The following is an 18911-nucleotide window of genomic DNA, read 5'->3' on the forward strand; positions in this document are numbered from 1 at the left end:
TTCATTCATTTGATTTTTGTGGGTTTTTTTCTGATGTATCCAACAGAACTTCAAAATCACTTATTTAGGTACAGAGAAATGTGAGTTTCAAGGAATTCAGTGAGTTGAAAGGGACCCCTAGTTTAACAGCAGTTACACCCCCCACACCCCCCCTTCAAGAAGTCATATGATCTCTTTTATGCATCTGCTTGAAGACTTCTAGTGATGAGAGTTCAGATTCAAATGGTTATGTGCTCTCTTTAATTCTGAAGTTCCCTTCAGTGATGAAGGTTGTATCCATCCATGCTTGCAACTTTTATCCATATTTTCCCCGAAAGTTTTCTGCAGGAGGTTGGCCTCTTTTCATGGAGGATGCTAACAGAATACTTTGGCTGTTACCTGTCAGATTTCACTTTTACTCTATGAGCAGACCATTTTCCCATCTTACAATTCCTTGACAGCATCCTTTTTCTTTAGAGCCGTTATTTGCTACATGTTGTAGCCTCTTCATGGCCTCTGTTTCCTTCTGTTTGATAGTCATCTTTAATTCTCCAGAGGCAAAGAGGTTTCATGAGCAGCACCAGTAAAATGTTAGTATTGAGAAGATCGGCCCCTGCTTTCATGGGAAGCTTGGAAACAGTAAAAGAGCTTTGCAAATGCCTTAATGGAATCCAGCCTGCTCTCCTTTTCAACTCTGGGCCCAGCTTGTACCTCTACTCTCTTTTCTAGATCTTCGTTCTTGGACAAGCTTTATAGGGTGTCCATCCAAATGCATGTTGAAATCTGCAGTAGGCTTTGTTCATCTGTGTGGATGACTAGGCCATAGTCCGTTGACGCTTCCAGGATGTTCTGCAATATCTTGGTTTTACACAATAAGTGCAACATCATCTGAAAGCAGCAGAAGAAATCTCTCCTGGACTTAGATTCTGCTGGATCTCTGCCATAACTGGTTGGGACCCTTGAGAAGCATACTGACCTTCCGTGTTTCATACTGAAGTGTTTATTGTCACAGAGTTAATGAGCAGTTATTTCTGTTGTTACTTCTGCCAGGGACTCTTGAAGTTCTCTAACTTCCATTGCTTCTAATTTTATTCTTTGGGGGCAAGAGAGCAAGCCTAATCTTTCATATGATAGTCCTTCAGCTAGACAGTTCTCATGTTCCCCTAAGTCTTCAGCTTAATCCCACTTTCTTGAGTTGGTCCACTCCATGTCACGCTTTTCAGTCCTTTTGGCATCCTGGTCTCAAGCATCTGGGCATGCTTATTTTGCTTATGCCCTTTTGAAATGTTACTACCAGACCTGAACATGGCATTACAGAGATGGTCTAACCCAAACAATTTAGTGAAATTATGTTTCCTCATTTCTAGATGTAATCAGGTTATCTATTTTGGCTGCCAGTTTAGACTCCAGATTCCTTAAGCTGTGGACTACTAAAACCCTTAGGTCTTTTACACTGTTAACTAGCCAGATTTCTTTAAATGAACCAAAATTCCAGAGGACTCATGATAGTTTAGTCCTACCCTGAGCAAGTCACTTAACCCCAATTGCCAAAAAAAAAAAATTCCCAAGCTCAAGTAATCAAGACTCCCACTAGCCTTAATTGTCCCAGTAGCAGGAAACAGATGTGTGTTCTGCTGTACCTGGTAAGGTAAGTTATTCTTGTTTATATGTCCTTTTGGAATATTGTATTTCAGGAACTTTCTTTTATTATAAAAGGTCTTGTGTGCTCTTACCTGTAGTTCTTTGGTATTTGACCTTTCTGGATGCTTAGATGCTTGTTTCGTTAAGGTAGGAGCTCTGGATTTTGGCTATGAATAACAATCCTGGGCCTTTTGGGGGTTTCTTTCAGATGAGCAGTGGGTTATCTTCACTTCACCACTCTGCTTCTAATAGATGCAGTTTTTGTTTTTGACTTCTTGAAATATAATACTTTTTAAAAATTAATAGTTTTCAGGGAATCCAATTATTTATGTGTGTGTTTATAGTTTTCAACTTTCACTTTTATAAGATTTTGAGTTCCAGATTTTTCTGCTTCTCTCCCCAAGACAGCATGCAATTTGATAAAGGTTTTACATATACAATCATATTAAACATTTCCAAATTAGTCATGTTGTGAAAGAAGAATCAGAACAAAAGGAAAAGCCATGAGAAAAAACAAACAAATGAACAAAATAGTATGCATTCAGACTTCATAGTTCTTTCGGATATGGATAGCATTTTCCATCATGAGTCTTGGAATCCAATTATTTTTTTAAATTTTTTTAAATTTTATTAATTTATTTTGACTTATCAACAATCACTTCCATATACTTTTGAGTTGAAAATTTTTCTACCCCTTCCCCCCACTCTCCCCAAGATGGTACACAATCTGATATAGGCTTTACATTTACATTCCTATTAAACATATTTTCATGTTAGTGAAGTTGTAAGTAAAAATTAAAACCAATAGGAGGAACCATCAGAAAGATGAAACAAAGCTCAACAGAAGGTAAAAATAAGTGATAGCGATTTGACTTCCATAGTTCTTTTTTTGGATGTGGACAGCATTTTCCATCCCGAGGCCTCTGGAGATGTCTTAGATCCTTGTAATGCTGAGAAGGGTTCAGTTTAACAATATTAGTCATCGCATAACGTGGCTGTTATTGTGTACAAAGTCCTCTTGGTTCTGCTCACTTCACTCAGCATCAGACCATATAAGTCTTTCCAGGTTTTTCTGAAGTCAGCCTGTTCATCATTTCTTATAGCACAATAGTATTCCATTACATTCATATACCACAACTTGCTCAGCCATTCCCCAATTGATGGGCATCCTCTCAATTTCCAATTCTTTGCCACCACAAAAAGAGCTGCTATGAATATTTTTGTACATGTGGGTCCTTTTCCCATTTGTTTGATCTCTTTGGGATATAGCCCTAGAAGTGCTATTGCTGGATCAAAGGGTATGCACATTTTTGTAGCCCTTTGGGCATAGTTCCAAATTGTTCTCCAAAATGGTTGGATCATTTCACAACTCCACCAACAATGTATTAGTGTTCCAATTTTCCCACATCTTCTCCAACATTTATCATTTTCCTGTTTTGTCATGTTGGCCAATCTGATAGGTGTGATGTGGTACCTCAGAGTTGTTTTGATTTGCATTTCTCTAATCAATAACAATTTAGAGCATTTTTTCATATGACTATAGATGGCTTTAATTTCTTCATCTGAGAACTGTCTGTTCATATCCTTTGACCATTTATCAATTGGGGAATGGCTTGTGTTCTTATAAATTTGTCTTAATTCTCTATATATTTTAGAAATGAGGCCTTTATCAGAGAGACTGGTTGTAAAAATTCTTTCCCAATTTTCTACCTTCCTTCTAATCTTAGTTGCATTGGCTTTGTGCAAAAACTTTTCAATTTAATGTAATCAAAATTATCCATTTTGCTTGTCATGATGTTCTCTATCTCCTGTTTGATCATGAATTCTTCTGTTCTCCATAGATCCGATAGGTAAACTATTCCTTGTTCTCCCAGTTTACTTATGGTATCAGCCTTTATATCTAAGTCATGAACCCATTTTGACTTTATTGTGGTATATGGTGTGAGATTTGGGTCTATGCCTAGTTTCTGCCATACTCTTTTCCAGTTTTCCCAGTGGTTTTTTTCAAAGAGTGGGTTCTTATCCCAGAAGCTGGGGTCTTTGGGTTTATCAAATAATAGATTACTATAGTCATATGCAAATATGTCTTGCATATTTAACCTATTCCACTGATCCACCTCCCTATTTCTTAGCCAGTACCAAGCAGTTTTGATGTGAAATCCAGTTATTCTTAAAATATCTCTCAACCTGCTTTCCAAGTCACTTGCTTTTGATATTTTCTATTTTTTGAAATCTTTTTGTTAAGATATTTCTCTCTCTGCTTGCAGTTGTCTTCTCTTTCCTTGTAGGCTGGGTTTTTGGGGCATCTCTGAATCCACAAAAAAATATATATTTACATTGGCTAGTGTCTTCAGTTTACTTTTCTCTTCAATTTCAGTTTCTGAAGCTGGTGGTCTTTGTTCCAGGGCCAGGCTCTGGCCCCTGTTATGCTTTTGGGTGGGGTGGTATGCCCTCTTCAGTCTTGACCTGGGTCATCAGGGTCCTTTGTTCAGATCACTGGATCTTTAGGCTCCTTTTGGAACAGAATGCTGTAGATACGTGGCAGAGCCCTGGGGTTTCCTGGTCTGTGCATTGCTACATCGGCACTGGTGTCTACCTTGGCAGCTCTCAGGGTCCATGCTGTTCGTTTCTGACCACTGTGGCGCTTTCTGAGGGAAGCCCATTGTTCGTGCTGCTTTGAGATTCATGTCTGTAATCTAGAGAGGAGGTCTCTGGCTAGTTTGCCTGTGTTGTGTTGGCTCTGACTTTGCTGCAGGCCCCCTTTCGTCTCTTGCCTATGGGCTTCTAGCTGACTTCTTGTGCAGCTCTGGGGTGGATAACTTAGCATATTTTCTCACTGAATTTATTATTATTTAGTCTCTTGTTACTGATCGGTATGTGAAATCTGGGCTGTCTGCCCTCCATTCAGGCAATGGTTTATAGTCCATTTTTCTCAGATACCATCGTTTTTCACCTACAGCAGGTCAGCAGTCAAATCTGCCAGTTATTTCAGTACCATGTAATATAGTTTGCCGAAGCCTGCACACTTCTACACAGATGTGATGGCTCCACCTCTGCCTCCACCTGCCTATTAACAAAACCTCTTTTCTCACTACATCTTCTGCCCCAAGTTGCTTATTCCTTGAGACTTTCTTCTTTATTGCTGCCACTCGGTACCATTATTCTTCCAATTCCATAAATATTTTAAGAGACTAGTAAAATCTACTTAAGCATGAAACAGCCACTACACATTTTAGTGGGTAAACTTGGTGAGTTGCTGTGGCAACTTTTCTGGTGATGAATTTCTTCAGTTAGGTTGGTCTTTGGATAACAGTCCTTTGTTGTGCAGTGTGGTATAGTTTAAAGAGCCCTGGACTTGGGGTCAGAAATAAACTGGGTTTGAATTATCCCTTCAGTATTTACTAGCTGTGTAATCATGAGCAATTCACATAAATTCTCTTTAAGTTTCACCTACCTTATGTGTAAATTAGGCATAATACTTGCTTTACCCAACTCATAGACTCTTTATGAGGAAAGTACTTTGCAAACATTAAAGAGCTATAATAAATGTGCACTACTGTTCCTGTAGGACTTTCCAGCTTAGGTAGGGCTTGCCCTAAGTTAAAGGTCTGCTGAGACCTTCCATGGCTATGATGAAACATCAGAAGATTAAAGGAGCTCGGAAATTTAAAACTTTATTTTTTGTTCTTCTCTTTCCTTTGTATCCTGTATTCAATTACTTTGCAAATCCTGGAATCATCATCTATTAGAACTTGAAGGGACCCTGCAGTCCTTAACAAAAGGATTTGTTCTGTGAAGTATAGATTCAGTCAAAGGGCCGAATTTGAGGTCCTAGAGGGCCTTGAGACCACAAGTTCCCCACCCCTGTAGCTAGACTATCAGTCGTCCTTTCTTAACTGGCACCCAGAACTGAACACAATAGTCCAGATGTAGTCTGCCCCAGTCACTTAATACCTCCTTGTTCTTGGAATCTGTACATCTCTTAAATGCAGCCTAAGATAGCACTGGCAGTTTTGGCTGTGATACCTGTTGACATACCTAGCTTTCAAAGTCCGCTAGAATCTCCTGATCCTTCAGACTCATCGGTACTTGTGAAGTCAGATTTTTTGAACCTGAATGTAAAACTTCACATTTGTGCCTTAAAAGTAGGAAGTGTATTATTTTTTGCATTTTTATCTCCACTGCCTGGCACATAAGTTGGCACTTAATGAACACTTGTTACTTTACTCTTGAATTTTATCTTACTGGGTTCATCCCAGTGGCCTCATGATAAGGAGGTGTTTGGTGGAGTAGAAGGAGCACTAGCAGCTATTAAGTGTTTGAGGCTGGATTTGAACTCTTATCTCCCTGACTCCAGGTCCAGTGCTCTGTCTACTGCTATGCCATCTAGCTACTTACCTAAGGGCATTCCATAAATGACCATTTATGAAAGAACTTAACAACTGGAGCTGTCCAAAAATTCAGTGGGTGATAGTAGGCATCCTATCACTGGTGGTCTTTAGGCTGAGGCTGGATAGTCATTTTTCTAGGCTATCCTATCCTTTCTTCACATAGCTGTTAGTCTAGATGGCTCTTTGATCTCTTCCAATTCTTAAGATTCTATGAATGACAGGCACACTTGCAAACTGGCTGATGAAAACATAGCATTAGTCAAATGTGGGAGGGGTTGTGGGGTGGTAGGCACAGTAATAAATTTTTTTGGAGGAGCCGTGAATTTGATTCAATTGTTTTGGAAAGCAATTTAGAATTAGGAGAAGTGATTAAAATGTCCCTACCTTTTGACCCAGGGACTGTATTACTTAGTATACTCCTCAAAGAAGCCATTGATAGAAAGAAAGTCCCCATATACTCAAATACTTACAACCAAACTTTTTGTGATGGCAAAGAATTGGAAACAAAGTAATTGTCTTATCAGTTGGGGACTCTCTCCCCAGCTACATAGTAAGCTGCAGAAACTGTTGTAGGTATTACAGAGAATACAAAGATGCATAAATCAGTGCTTTGCCGTTACCTCAGTAAATATTGATGGCTCACAAATGCCTTGCAAGGCTCAAGTAGCATAGAAAGGCTTTATAAGTAAGAGTGACTTAAAACTCACCAAATTTTATTGCATTAGAAGAAAAGAAATTCTGTTTTCTGTGTCTGGTATCTTCCTTTTTATTTTCATTCAATATAAAATTCAAATGTTTAAAACTATCAATCTACAAACCATGGAAAGTATGACTAGCTTCTACTATTCTTGTAAATAAGGACTCTTCAGAACACTGAAAAGAATGTGACTGAGATCCTGTTACTTTGGGATTCTGGTAGAGCAATGATGAATGTGAGTCACAACCCACCTCTTCTCATAGTGTGCAAATCTTGTTCACATCTTTGCCCAAAGCTTTCAGTAAGGAAATCCACCCAACAAGCTGGAGTACTTCCTCCTACTTAAAAAAAAAAACCTTAGAGGTACCAATGTAATACTCAAAATTCCTATGACCATCTATTGTGATCCCACGGACTCACTGATAAAGAAGTGAACTGCAGCTTTTGGCTTATGGAGTGTAATTTGTAAAATTTGGCTTGAGGAAGGTATACTTCAAAGACTGATATCATCAGTGGGGGTACTGGGCTGAATTGAATTCAGGAAACACTTGTAAACAAACTTTAGATAAAAGTCCTCCTCCCACTTGTAAATCAAAGTCTCCCTGGGAGGTAAAATACACAGAAAGCAATAATATATGTAAGCACGAGGTCACAAGCAAAGTGTTAATGTGACTTCTGAGGAGGGGTATGTGTGCATAAATCATTTTTTAGAAAAAGTAAGATTTAAGTTAAACTTTAAAGAATGTACTGAAATTCAGAGTGGGTTGGGGAGTGGGGTTTGGTGGTGAAAGGTATTCTAGGCATAGAAAGCATCCTTTACAAAGACTGGCAAATAGTTTTGGGAAAGGAAGGGAACACAATGAGTAACCATTTGTTGCCAAATCTAATCAATTCTACCTCCACAACATATCTTGTATCAGTCTCCTTTCCACCCACCTGAACCAGCTTGGTTCAGGTCATCATCACCTCTCCTTAAAATACTGCAAAAGTCCTGATTGATCTCCCATTCTCTCCAACCCATACTCCACTTAGCTGTCAAATCTCTATTCCTAAAGCGGTGAACCATGTCAAAGAACTGCTCTAGAGACACCTTTACTTCTAGGATAAAATACGGACTCCTTTGTTTTGCATTTAAAACCCTTCACAAAATGGCTACAATAAAGTGACTTTTCCTGGCTTATCACACGTTAATCTCCTATATGAATTCTACATTCAAGCCAAAATGGCCTGCCAGCTACTCCCCATGCTGCTCCCTCCCCTTTTCCTCACAAAGGCCTTTGAAAAGTGCCAGCTTCTAAGGGAAGGCTATCCTGATCTCTTCTCAACTTGATAGTGCACTCCAGAAATTACTTTGTATAACTTTTCTTTATACAATTCACAATGCATTATGAGTTATTTAGCTGATAGGATCATAAATCTGGAGCTTGAAGGAACCTTGGAGACTGCAGTCTAAGACCTCATTTTGGTAGTTATGTTTTCCAAGGTCACAGAGCTAATAAGTGTTAGGTGGGATTGGAAGTGTCATAGGGTCATGGGTTTACCATGAGTTTGGGCACACTGAAGTTAGACAACTTGCGTGGAGTCACACAGTTGACTATGTCTGAGGCTGAATTTCAGCTCTGGTCTCCCCGACTCCAAGGCCAGAGCCCTATGCACTTACACCATGCTGTTAATCTACGGCACAGCAAGGACTTTTTAATTTTGTTGTCTTTATATTCCCAGCTCCTAGCCCAGTGCCTGGCACCCAGTAGGTGCCGCAGGTTGAATCTTGAGAAGGGGTAAAGGAAAGACAGTGAATTGGAAAGCCCTGGAGAAGAGGTGAAGGGTGGAAGGATAAAAGGGGGCTTCGAAGAGATGGAAGGCGTTCAGGAGGGAGGCTTGTAAGAAAGGAAAGGAGAGGTCAAAGGCTTGTAAGAGAGGGAGGGAGAAACGAAAGTTCTGCAGAACCTGAGGAGAAATTGGGGAGGAATGTTTGGAAGAGGAGAGGAGAGGCTTGGAAGAGAGGGAGGAAGAGGCTGGAAACGTAATGGAGGGAAAGAGTGAGAAGTGCGAGGATTGCAAAACGGACAGAAAGGAGTTCCCACTCCTTGGGAGAATGAGGCACAGGCAGAAGTCGTGTAGGAGGAAGGGAGGGGAGAGGTGGGAGTAGTGCAGGAGGGAAGGAGAGAGGGAGAAGTAGGAGGCTTGGAAGAGGGAGAGAGGCGCGCAAGAGGGAGGTAGAAGCGAGTGGCTTGTAAGCCGGGAGAGGCGGGGAGCTTGCAGGAGGGAGGAAGAGAAGCGGGAGCTGTAGGGAAGAAGGGAGTAGTGCAGGAGGGGAGCAGGGGAGAGGTGGGCAGGAGGGAGGGTGCAAGGCGAGGCGGGAGGGAGCAGGGAGAGGTGGGAGTAGTGCAGGAGGGAGGGAAGGAGGCCTCGGCCAGTAGCCCAGACGGCCGAGGGACTTGTGAATAGCGGGTAGCGAGTGGCGGGCGCGGGAAAGGCCGGCTCGCCGCGTGGGGGGCGCGGGCACCGGGCGGCGGCTTGCGAGTGGCGTCTCGGGCCCGGGCGGTCAGGATGAGCGGGGTGCGCGCGAGGCCGCGGGGCGGAGCCCCGGAGGCCGCGCCGAAGAACCCAGCCCGGGCCGGGGCGGCCCTCCCGGATCCCCGCGGCTCTCCCGGGGCCTGGGACGAGGAGAGCGAGAGCGTCCGGGTGAGTGAGGAGGAGAAGCAGGAGGGGGGAGACGACGCTTTGTCCCTTCTGGCCGTCCTCTTGTCCAGCCCCTCATTTTACAGATGAGGAAACTGAGGCCCAGGCAGGGGAAACTGGCTCGCCCAAGCAGGCACTGCCAGATCCAGTATTTGCGCCCTCGGCCTTGGACTTCGAATTCCGGGAACGGCCCAGGATTTCGGGTTAGGGACTGAGGGTTTCCCTCGCTCTACGAACCTTCCTGGGAAGCATCGTTGAGAAATTGATTGACTGGTTAGGGGAAAGCGAACTCGGTCTGGAGCAGGAACACCTGGGTCATTTCTTCCCCAGAAGCCTGTTTCCTCCTCTGTAAAACTGGAGGATTGTAATGGATGGCCTTTAAGGTTGTTCAAGTCCTAAGAAGACCTCCTCTCCTCCCCCTTCTGTGGATTTCACCTGGTTTTTAGCTGCGATTTTATCCAGCGCAAGGAGTCAGTCAATCAGCTAATGTTTATTGAGCGTTTGCCCACCCCAAACATATTTAATGCCTGTAGAACCTTTAAAAGCAATTCGTGAGTCGCTTGAGGGATCACTTGGTGCTTCCTCTCTTTGGCCTTTCCACGTATCCGCAGCACTTCGCGCTGTGCCTGGCACCGAGGTCATTTAATAAAATTACTCAGTAACTGACTTGGTTTTCTAGCACTCACAGGTTTCCAGGATTCATTTTGCAGGCTCTAATGCCTCAGCTGGGGCATTGACTTTCCTGAACTCCTGTTATAGGGAGCCAGACTTAGAAAGGAAGAAAGTGGAATTGTTTGGTATGTGGAAGGTGATAGTGACTAATGCTGATTTCACTTACTTCAGTTTAATGGTGGAGGCAGCATACAAACAACTATCCAGAAACAAGTATGTTAGGCTAAATTGGAAGTAATAGACAGAGGGAAGGCACTAGAATTATGGGGATCTGGAGAGGCTTCCAGTAGGAGGTGAGATTTTTCTGGGATTTAAAGGAAGCCAGGAGGTGGAAATGAGAAAGGAGAGCATCCTAGGCTTGAGGGACAGCAGTTCATTCATTCTGTAAAAATTCATTAACAGCCTACTAGGCGCCCAGGTGCTGAAAATGCCCTGAATTGAAAGATGGAGTGTCTTGTTCAGGGAACACCAAGGGGTGGGGGTGGGGGGGAGTTATAAGGTGTTACAAGACTATAAAGGTATGTGGGGTGGGGCTGGAGGGGGTTATTGAGGGTGTTGAATGTCAACTAGGATTTTCTTTTTTATCTTGGAGGTAATAGGGAGACACTGGAGTTTATTGGGAGGAGGGAGAAAGTTGTGACGTGGTCAGACCTTCAGTTTAGGAAGATCACTTTGACAGCTTAGTGGAGAATAGATTGGAGTGAGGTGAGACTTCCAGAAAGGAGAACAACCAGCAAGCTATTGCAGTAGTCCAAGTGAGGTGTAAGGTTGGGTGGGGGATAGGGAACTAAGTGGCTTTATGAAGGAACTTGTGGGGTGAGATGGAGGAAGTAAATTGTAGAATTGAAAGGTATTTCTTTTGCCTAGAACTCGGGTAGTATTAGGATGTACCTACAAATTATCTAACCTATCCCTTTGACATGTATATGTGAACTGCTGATACCTAATGCTTAACAGAGTGTGAATTTGGAAGGCTATAAAAACCTTAGCCATTCCAGTTCAGAACAGCCTCTCCAGTTCAATCCAGCGTCGCTTTAATTAATTCCATTCCTCCCCCAGTTTGGGGCAGATATAGATAGGAAAGTAGAAAATAGAAGGTAAGCTTTTTGAGGGCAAAGACTGTTTCATTTTTTATCTTTGTATCCTTAGCTCCTAGCACAGTGCCTGGAACAGAGCAGGTACATATTAAATGCTTGCTTGCTTGCTGAATGAATGAATGAATGAATGAATGAATGAATGAATGAATGAATGAATAATTGAATGAAATGAGCTTGCTAGCTAGATTTTATTTTTGTAATTTAAATATTTGATCCCCCAATTACATTTTACATGTAAAAATAATTTTTAACATGCTTTTAATTTTTTTTTTGAGTTCCCAATTCTCTTCCTCCCTCCTCCCTACCCCCCCATTGAAAAGGCACGCAATTCGATATAGGTTATACATGTGCAGTCATGCAAAACATATTTCCAAGTTACTTGTGTTGTGAAAGAAAAGACAGACAAAAAAAAACCCGAGAAAAATTAAAATAAAGAAAAACTATACTTCTATCTGCATTCAGACTCCATCAGTTTTTTCTCTGGAGGTGAATTTTTTTTTTAATTTTTTCCCATTATAAGTCCTTCAGAATTGTCTTTGGATCTTTGTATTGCTGAGAATGGTTAAGTCATTCACAGTTGATCATCATGCAATATTGCTGTTTACAGTGTTCTCCTGGTTCTGTTAATTTCACTTTGCAGCAATTCATGTAAGTCTTTACAGGTTTTTCTGAGAGCATCCTGCTTGTCATTTCTTATAGCACAATAGTATTCTATCACAATCGTATACAACATCTTGTTCAGCCATTCCCTCAATTTCCAGTTCTTTGCCACCACTAAAAGAGTTGCTATAAATATTTTTGTACATGTAGGTCCTTTTTTTTTTTTAATCTCTTTGGGATACAGACCTAGTAGTGGTATTGCTGGGTCAAAGAACACGCACCGTTTTATAGCCCTTTGGGTGTAGTTCCAAATTGGTCTCCAGAATGGTTGAATCAGTAGACCACTTTACTAGGTAGATTTTAGAAGTGTGGGAGACTAGAGGCAAAGAGAGTAGCAATGAGGCTTTTTAGTAATCTGGGAGAAAAATGATTAGTGTAATGGCAGCTTCTGCTCCCTCTTATTGGGAGGTCTTCAGGCATTGTACAGAGAACCACTTTTTCATGTATATTATGTTGAGGATTCTTTTTATATGTGGCTTGGACTAAATGGCTGAAGGCCCTTGTAGCTTTAAAATTCTGTGATTCTGGACCTTTAAAATGACAACTGGCAGCTGGGATTGCCAAGTTCCTGTGCAATAATCTTGGAAAAATCATGGAAAAGGAAGAGGTGCTACAGGACTTCAGAAGGGCATACGTTTTCATTTTTGATACTGGAAGACAGTGTAGTACCAAACTATAGGATGCTGGTGATCTTGATCTTGATTCCTGGCAAAATTCTAGAATGAATAATAAGTGATGGTTTATGAGCTTTGAAAAAGAAAGTGCTGAGTACTAGGAGATCGCTTGGCTTCGCTGAGAACAGATCATGTCAGACTAACTTCATTTCCCTTCTGACAGGTACCTAGGCTAGTAGATCAGGGGAATCTGTAGATAATTTGCCTGGGTTTTAGCAAAGTAGCTGATAAAGCTTCTCCTGTTATCCTTATGGACAAGGCAGAGATATATAGGGTAGATGATAGTGTAGATAGATGGATGTAGACTTGATTGATGTACTGGACCCAAAAGTAGTTATTAATGTGTTAATATCATCTTGAAGGGAAGTCTGTAATGGAGTGCCCCAGTGATCAATCTCTTTGACCCTTGGCTGTTCAGTGTTTTGATCAGTGAGTTGGATGAAGCCATAGAATCATGCTTGCTAAATTTGTGGATGCTATGAAGTTAAGAAGGATAGCTAACACAATAAATGACAAAAGTCAGGATCCAAATAGATCTCAGAACACCAGAATGATGAGCTAAATCTAAAAAGATAAAATCTAATAGGAATTAAAGTTCTGTACTTGAGTTTAAAAAAATCAATTTCATAAGTTTGTTGGAGTAATATAATAAAATTTGAGGATTTTATGGGATTGGAAGCTCAATCTGAGTCAGTAATATCATGACAGCCAAAAATGTCAATATTAGCTGAGGCAGTATTAAAAAGGCACAGTGGCCAAAAGAAAGGATATAATACTTCCAATAAATTTGCTCTAATCAGACCATGTCTGAAATACTGTGTTCAGTTCTGGGAGCCACATTTTCAGTAAAGCATTGACTAACTGATATGTATCCAGAAGAGCAGTGAAGACCAATGATTGATGGAAGGAAATGGAGATAATTCATACTGAAGAATAGGAGACTTCAGAGGAACATGATAGCTAACTTCATTTATATTAAGGATTACCTTGTGGAAGGGGAATAAAACCTGATCTATTTGGCCCTGGAAGACAGAACTACAAGCAGAGGGTGGTAATTGCAAATAGGAAAATTTTGGCTCAATATAGGGGTAAACTTCCTTTAATTATGATTAAAGATGACCAGATTTGGAAAGGATTGCCTTGGAATGTTGTGGGTCCCCTTTCACTTGATTTTTTCAAATGGAGGCTAATGAATTTGAAGTGTCATCATGTGTCATTGTCCGACCGTCCCCCCCCCCCCCCATGGTTCTTGGATTTGCCTCTTACCTTTATTTTAGCAGTTACCAACATAGTCACAGAAGCAGAAAATTAGGATCTCAAGGTATGGAAGACATCTAAGGGTTCATCTAGTACAATCTCTCTGTGCCTGCCCATTTACTTTGGATGGAATTTGTATTTATATGTGTCCATGTCCTCCCCTCTTCACTACCCCACCCCTATCCCCAGTAAAATGTAAACTTGAGGGCAAGAACTGTTTTCTTTTTTATGTCATTTAGTCAAGAAGCATTTTTTAAGTGCTTACTATGAGCTAATATAGTATTCATCACATAGTAGGTGCTTAATAAATGCTTGTTGAGTGATCATTCAACCTCTAAATGAAAACTTCCAGTAAATACCTATTACTTCTGGCATATTTTACTGAAACCCACCTGGGTCTTTCTATGACTTAGAAAACACATTTATATGGTTTTGCAGTGATGCCAGATAAATGAGATGTCATCATACTAAGTTTCTGGTAGGTCAGAATTGCTCTGTGAAGATATCCTTTAGTTGTATAGAGATTCAAGACTTTAGAAAGAAAATTAAACCCTGGAGATGTAGATTTAGAAGTTATATACATGTCAAATCTAACATCAGCACGTACCAAAGTAATGAAATGGCTCTGTAAAAGAAAATTTTCAAGGGCCAGATAGAGGTCTTGTTTTCGGTAATATTAGTATAGGAAAAGCATTGAGACAGTCTAAGTATCAATAAATGAGGCCTTTTATATATATAAATAAATGACCAAGTTAACTACAAAGGACCTATGAAGGTAGATGCTATCTGCATTCAGAGAAAAAACTGATAAGAATGTATAGAATGGTTTCAATGGTAGCCATCTCTAGGGCAGCAGGGGGAGAAAAAATGAGGGAAGAAGAAAAGGAAGATTACATGATAATTTTATTGTATATTTAAAAAGGAATAGCAAGTTATACATAATAGTTTTGTAGTTTCATTTTTAATCATCTTTTTTTTCTATTCTACTGTGTTATGGAAATGCTTCTTTTATTTCTTAAGTTCAGAATAAAATTTAAAAAAAAGAAAAAATAAAGTGACAAATATGAGGAATTCAGAGAAAAATGGAAAGACATGAATTGATGCAGAATGAAGGAGAAAAAAGGAAGAAATATGTTATAATTACAATAATGTAAATGAAAAGAACAATAAAAGGAAGGCAAACTATGAGCAATTTTACCAAGTCTGGACAAAGAAAACATAGAATGAAACATACCTGTTTCCCATATCTTGGAATGTTGAATACCTTATCAGCTATGGTCACTGTAGCAGTTGTTTTTGTTTTAATTTTTAAATTAGCAAACATTTTATTGCTTTTCTGTGTTTATGTGGGAATTTATGTCTGTGATCCTTCCAAAGATGTATAAAACCACATACTTTCAGAGGAGAGAAGGAATTGGATTTAATGCTAAAGACAAATTGGTTAAGGTGATAAAGCTTTGCCAGGTCCACTTTGTCACCACAGGAGACATAACCCATTGAAATGCTTTTTACTTATATTATCTTTTATAATTTATCAACTAAATACAATCTGACATATTCCTTTTTTTTTAAGCTACCAGAAATAAAAAATAACTTAGAAGAAAACATTCCCAAGAAAAGTAAGTGAAATATTGCATATTTTTAATATTGTATATTTTAATTTTATGTACTTAAATATTCAGGTTATTTCCCTGTGCATATTCAGCTTATTAAAAATATGAACAAATCTCTTGGAGGAAGCTAGGAATACAGTAAAGAATGCTATATCTATGGCAACAAGTATATTTCTGGCAAAGCCTCTAAGGCCATTGCTGTATTATAACAGGGCAAGTAATTTGCTCAGCATTATTTTGAAAGTCAACTATGCCAGTATAGAGTTTTTCATGGTATGTGGAGGGAGAAACATTTTGCTGTTGAAGGCTGCCTTGCAAAAACTTAGCAGGTCATGTTTTATTCTTTTTCTGTCTCAATCCTGGTTGGTTACTAACCAATTACATTTACTGTCATGCCTTGGTTGGGTATCAGTTGCTTTTATTCCCCATATCATCTGCAGCACCATGGAGGAAAATGGTCAGGCTTTCTGGAATTAGGAAATATGTCATTTTATTCCATCTGAGAGAGAAAACTACCTATGCTGATGTCTTGCTGTAAATTTTGTATAGGTCAGGGTGTTTGAGTATTATATAGCACCTTTTCTGACCAATATTAATGGAAATAAATGCTTATGAAATCCAGGGGGAAAATATCCAATTTGCATTTTTATATTTTAAAATCTACATAATATGACAGTTTATAGAAGCAAGAAAAAGACATCCTAATGGTGTTTAAAACCTTAATTACCTTTATGCATTCATTAATATACAGTTTGCAAGATGAGGAACCATAGGCTTGGAAAATTGCATGCAGTGTTAGACTCCACTGATGTGTTCATCAGTTTTGTTGAACTGCTTTTTTAAACTCTTTTATTCATTGTTACAAGGGGTGGGTCTCTGGGAATGAGAAGGGTGAGGATATAATTGGAAGTTAAAGTGGTATAAAAATAAAAAAGATCAATAAAAATTGAAAAAGTATAGTCTACAGATGTGACAATTATTGTTTAATTGTAGTGAACAGAGTTTATTTTTGTTCAAAGAAGACTTTAAATTGTCCATGTTAAAAGAATTAAAGAATCACAGTGTTTGGGGGTAAGGTGTTACATAATTAGGGTTCAGTAAAGTTCCAAGACACTTTTGTAGTCATGTGCATAGAAAGAGAGAAAAGAACATCATGAGTGTGCATCAGACAAATAAATACTTTTAAAGATTTTTTGTTGAGGGGGCAGCTAGGTGGCGCAATGGATAGAGCACCGGCCCTGGATTCAGGAGGACATGAGTTCAAATGTGGCCTCAGACACATAACACTTACTGGCTGCGTGACCCTGGGCAAGTCACTTAACCCCGTTGCCTAACCAAAAAAAAAAAAAAAAAGGAATTTTTGTTGAAAGGTGAGAAGCAGCTTAGCATAATGGAAAGAATACCAGACTGAGTATTCAGGAGACCTGTGTCCAAATTCTGCTTCTCTGCTTAATAACTCAGTAACTATGGGTGAGTCATTTACGTTACCATAGCCTTGGTTTCCTTATCTGTAAAATGGGCATATTAGTACCTATACGAATATATTTTCCTACTAATAGCAAGTTGTGAGGAAAGCACTTTGTGAATCCTAAAACACTACAGAATCATATACTTGGAAGGAAGTAGTGGAAAAAGAACTGGATTTGGAGCTCCAGAGAACCTAGGTTCAAATTGTGGGCTTTCTATTTACTAACTGTGTGACCTTCAGCAAGTCACTTATGGATTTATGGATTTCAGTTTCCTCATCTGTAAAATAATGAGGTTGGAGTAAATTATATAGAATATATTTCCTTCCTATGCTAAATCTATGATCCTTAGAGGCTATCTGGTCCGAATCATACCTAAAATAGACTCTCCTCTAGTCTATATCATACCTCATCCATCTTTGTTTAAAGACCTCCAGTGAGGGGGAACCCCTTGCCTCCCAAAGCAGCACATTCCACTTTTGGATGGCTCTAATTTTTAGGAAGTGTTTACTTATATTACGTTATATTACATTACATTATATCAAGACTAAAACTTCAGGTCTTTTTTATATGACTTTATTGCCTACCTCCATTTCTTCCATGCTGTAATTTTTCAGTTGGGTTTTTTTTAACTCTTTGTGCAGGACTTTACATTAATCAAATTAATTTAGTGAATTAAATTTTATTTTATGTGAATTTGAGTTAGGAGGAAAGAATTAAATTTCATCCTATTAGATTTTCCCTATTGTTAGAAACTAAAGAGAACTTTTTGATCTAATTTCTGTTAAATAAAATGTTAACTGTACCTCCCAGCTTGATGATGATATTCTGTTAAAGGAATTTGCTCTGTTGGAATATTAAAGTACATGGCAAATCTAAAGTGAGAAATCGCTGGAGATTAAATAATGGTAATGTGTAGACTACTTCCTGTAAGTGTCTTTGCTGTTGCCTGTGGTCATTCTGTTGAAACCTAGTTTTTGAGTTGGAAGAGACCTTAGAGGTGATCTGCTCCCATACTTTCCTGAAACATGAATTCCTGAAAAGTGGACACAGGTCTCCAGAATACTCCTCAAAATCCAGCCTCCCAGTTATTCACTATCTCATGTAATAGGGTACTTACTGCTTTCCATGGTTGCCTGTTCCATTTTGGGGCTGTTCAAATAGAAAGTCCTTCTTTTATTTGAGCTGAAGGCTGCCTTCCTGTAACTTCTCCCCATTAATTCTTTTTTGTTTTTTTAGGCAGTTGGGGTTAAGTGACTTGCCCACGGTCACACAGCTAGTGTCAAGTGTTTGGTCTGAGGCTAGATTTAAACTCAGCTCTTCCTGACTTCAGGGCTGGTGCTCTATTCACTTTGCCACCTAGCTGCCCCCTCCCCAGTAATTCTTAACCTCTTTTCTGGGGCCAAGCAGAGTAAATCTTAATTCTTCCTTAGTAGGCAGTGAGGCAGCTCACTGGATAAAATGCTAGCCTTACAGTCAAGAAGACAGTTCAAATTCTGTAGCAGACATTTATTAGCTATGTTACCCCCGGGCAAGTCCCTCAACCTCTTTCAGACTCAATTTCCTCATCTGTAAAATAAGGGGACTGAATTTGATGTCATCTAAGGCCCTTATAAGCTCCAAATCTGTGATTCTATAATTGGTTTGGAAACCAAAAGCATGCTCCCAAATGTTCTCTAGTTCCTTTCAACTAGTTCTATTAAATGGTGCCAAGTCCCCTAATAACCCTGGACACCCTTAACTATAACCCCTGAATTTTGCCTTCCAGAAATCTGATGTACAGAACTTAACATAAGATCTTGCATGAGTTCTTACAGGCTAATATTTAAAGGGACTTGCTTCTTCTAGATACTGTTCTTTGTTAATTTAGCCTAATAATCACAACTTTTTTATCTGCCATTTCATACTATTAACAGCTTCATATTAAGTTTGTAATCCACTAAAACTTCAGGTCTTTTTTATATGACTATTGCCTACGTGCATTTCTTCCATGCTGTAATTTTTCAGTTGGGTTTTTAAAAAACTCTATGTGCAGGACTTTACATTAATCAAATTAACTTAGTGAATTAAATTTTATCTTAT

The 18911-nt window shown here is 39.5% G+C and overlaps 1 protein-coding gene across 1 annotated transcript in view; it reads left to right on the top strand.

Annotated features, from left to right (window-relative positions):
- The first annotated feature begins 9142 nt into the window (after positions 1-9142).
- The window catches only part of LOC110207605 (transcription factor E2F6-like), a 30471-nt gene continuing 20702 nt past the window's right edge, over positions 9143-18911 (top strand). The window contains exons 1-2 of the mRNA XM_020985299.2: positions 9143-9393; positions 15324-15369. Of these exons, the coding sequence (XP_020840958.1) occupies positions 9259-9393; positions 15324-15369 (181 nt within the window). The 5' untranslated portion in view covers positions 9143-9258. The remainder of the gene's footprint in view (positions 9394-15323; positions 15370-18911) is intronic.

This window comes from Phascolarctos cinereus, unplaced genomic scaffold (assembly GCF_003287225.1).
Source record: "Phascolarctos cinereus isolate Bilbo 61053 unplaced genomic scaffold, phaCin_HiC Scaffold_2;HRSCAF=192, whole genome shotgun sequence".
NCBI classification, from domain to species: Eukaryota; Metazoa; Chordata; class Mammalia; order Diprotodontia; family Phascolarctidae; genus Phascolarctos; species Phascolarctos cinereus.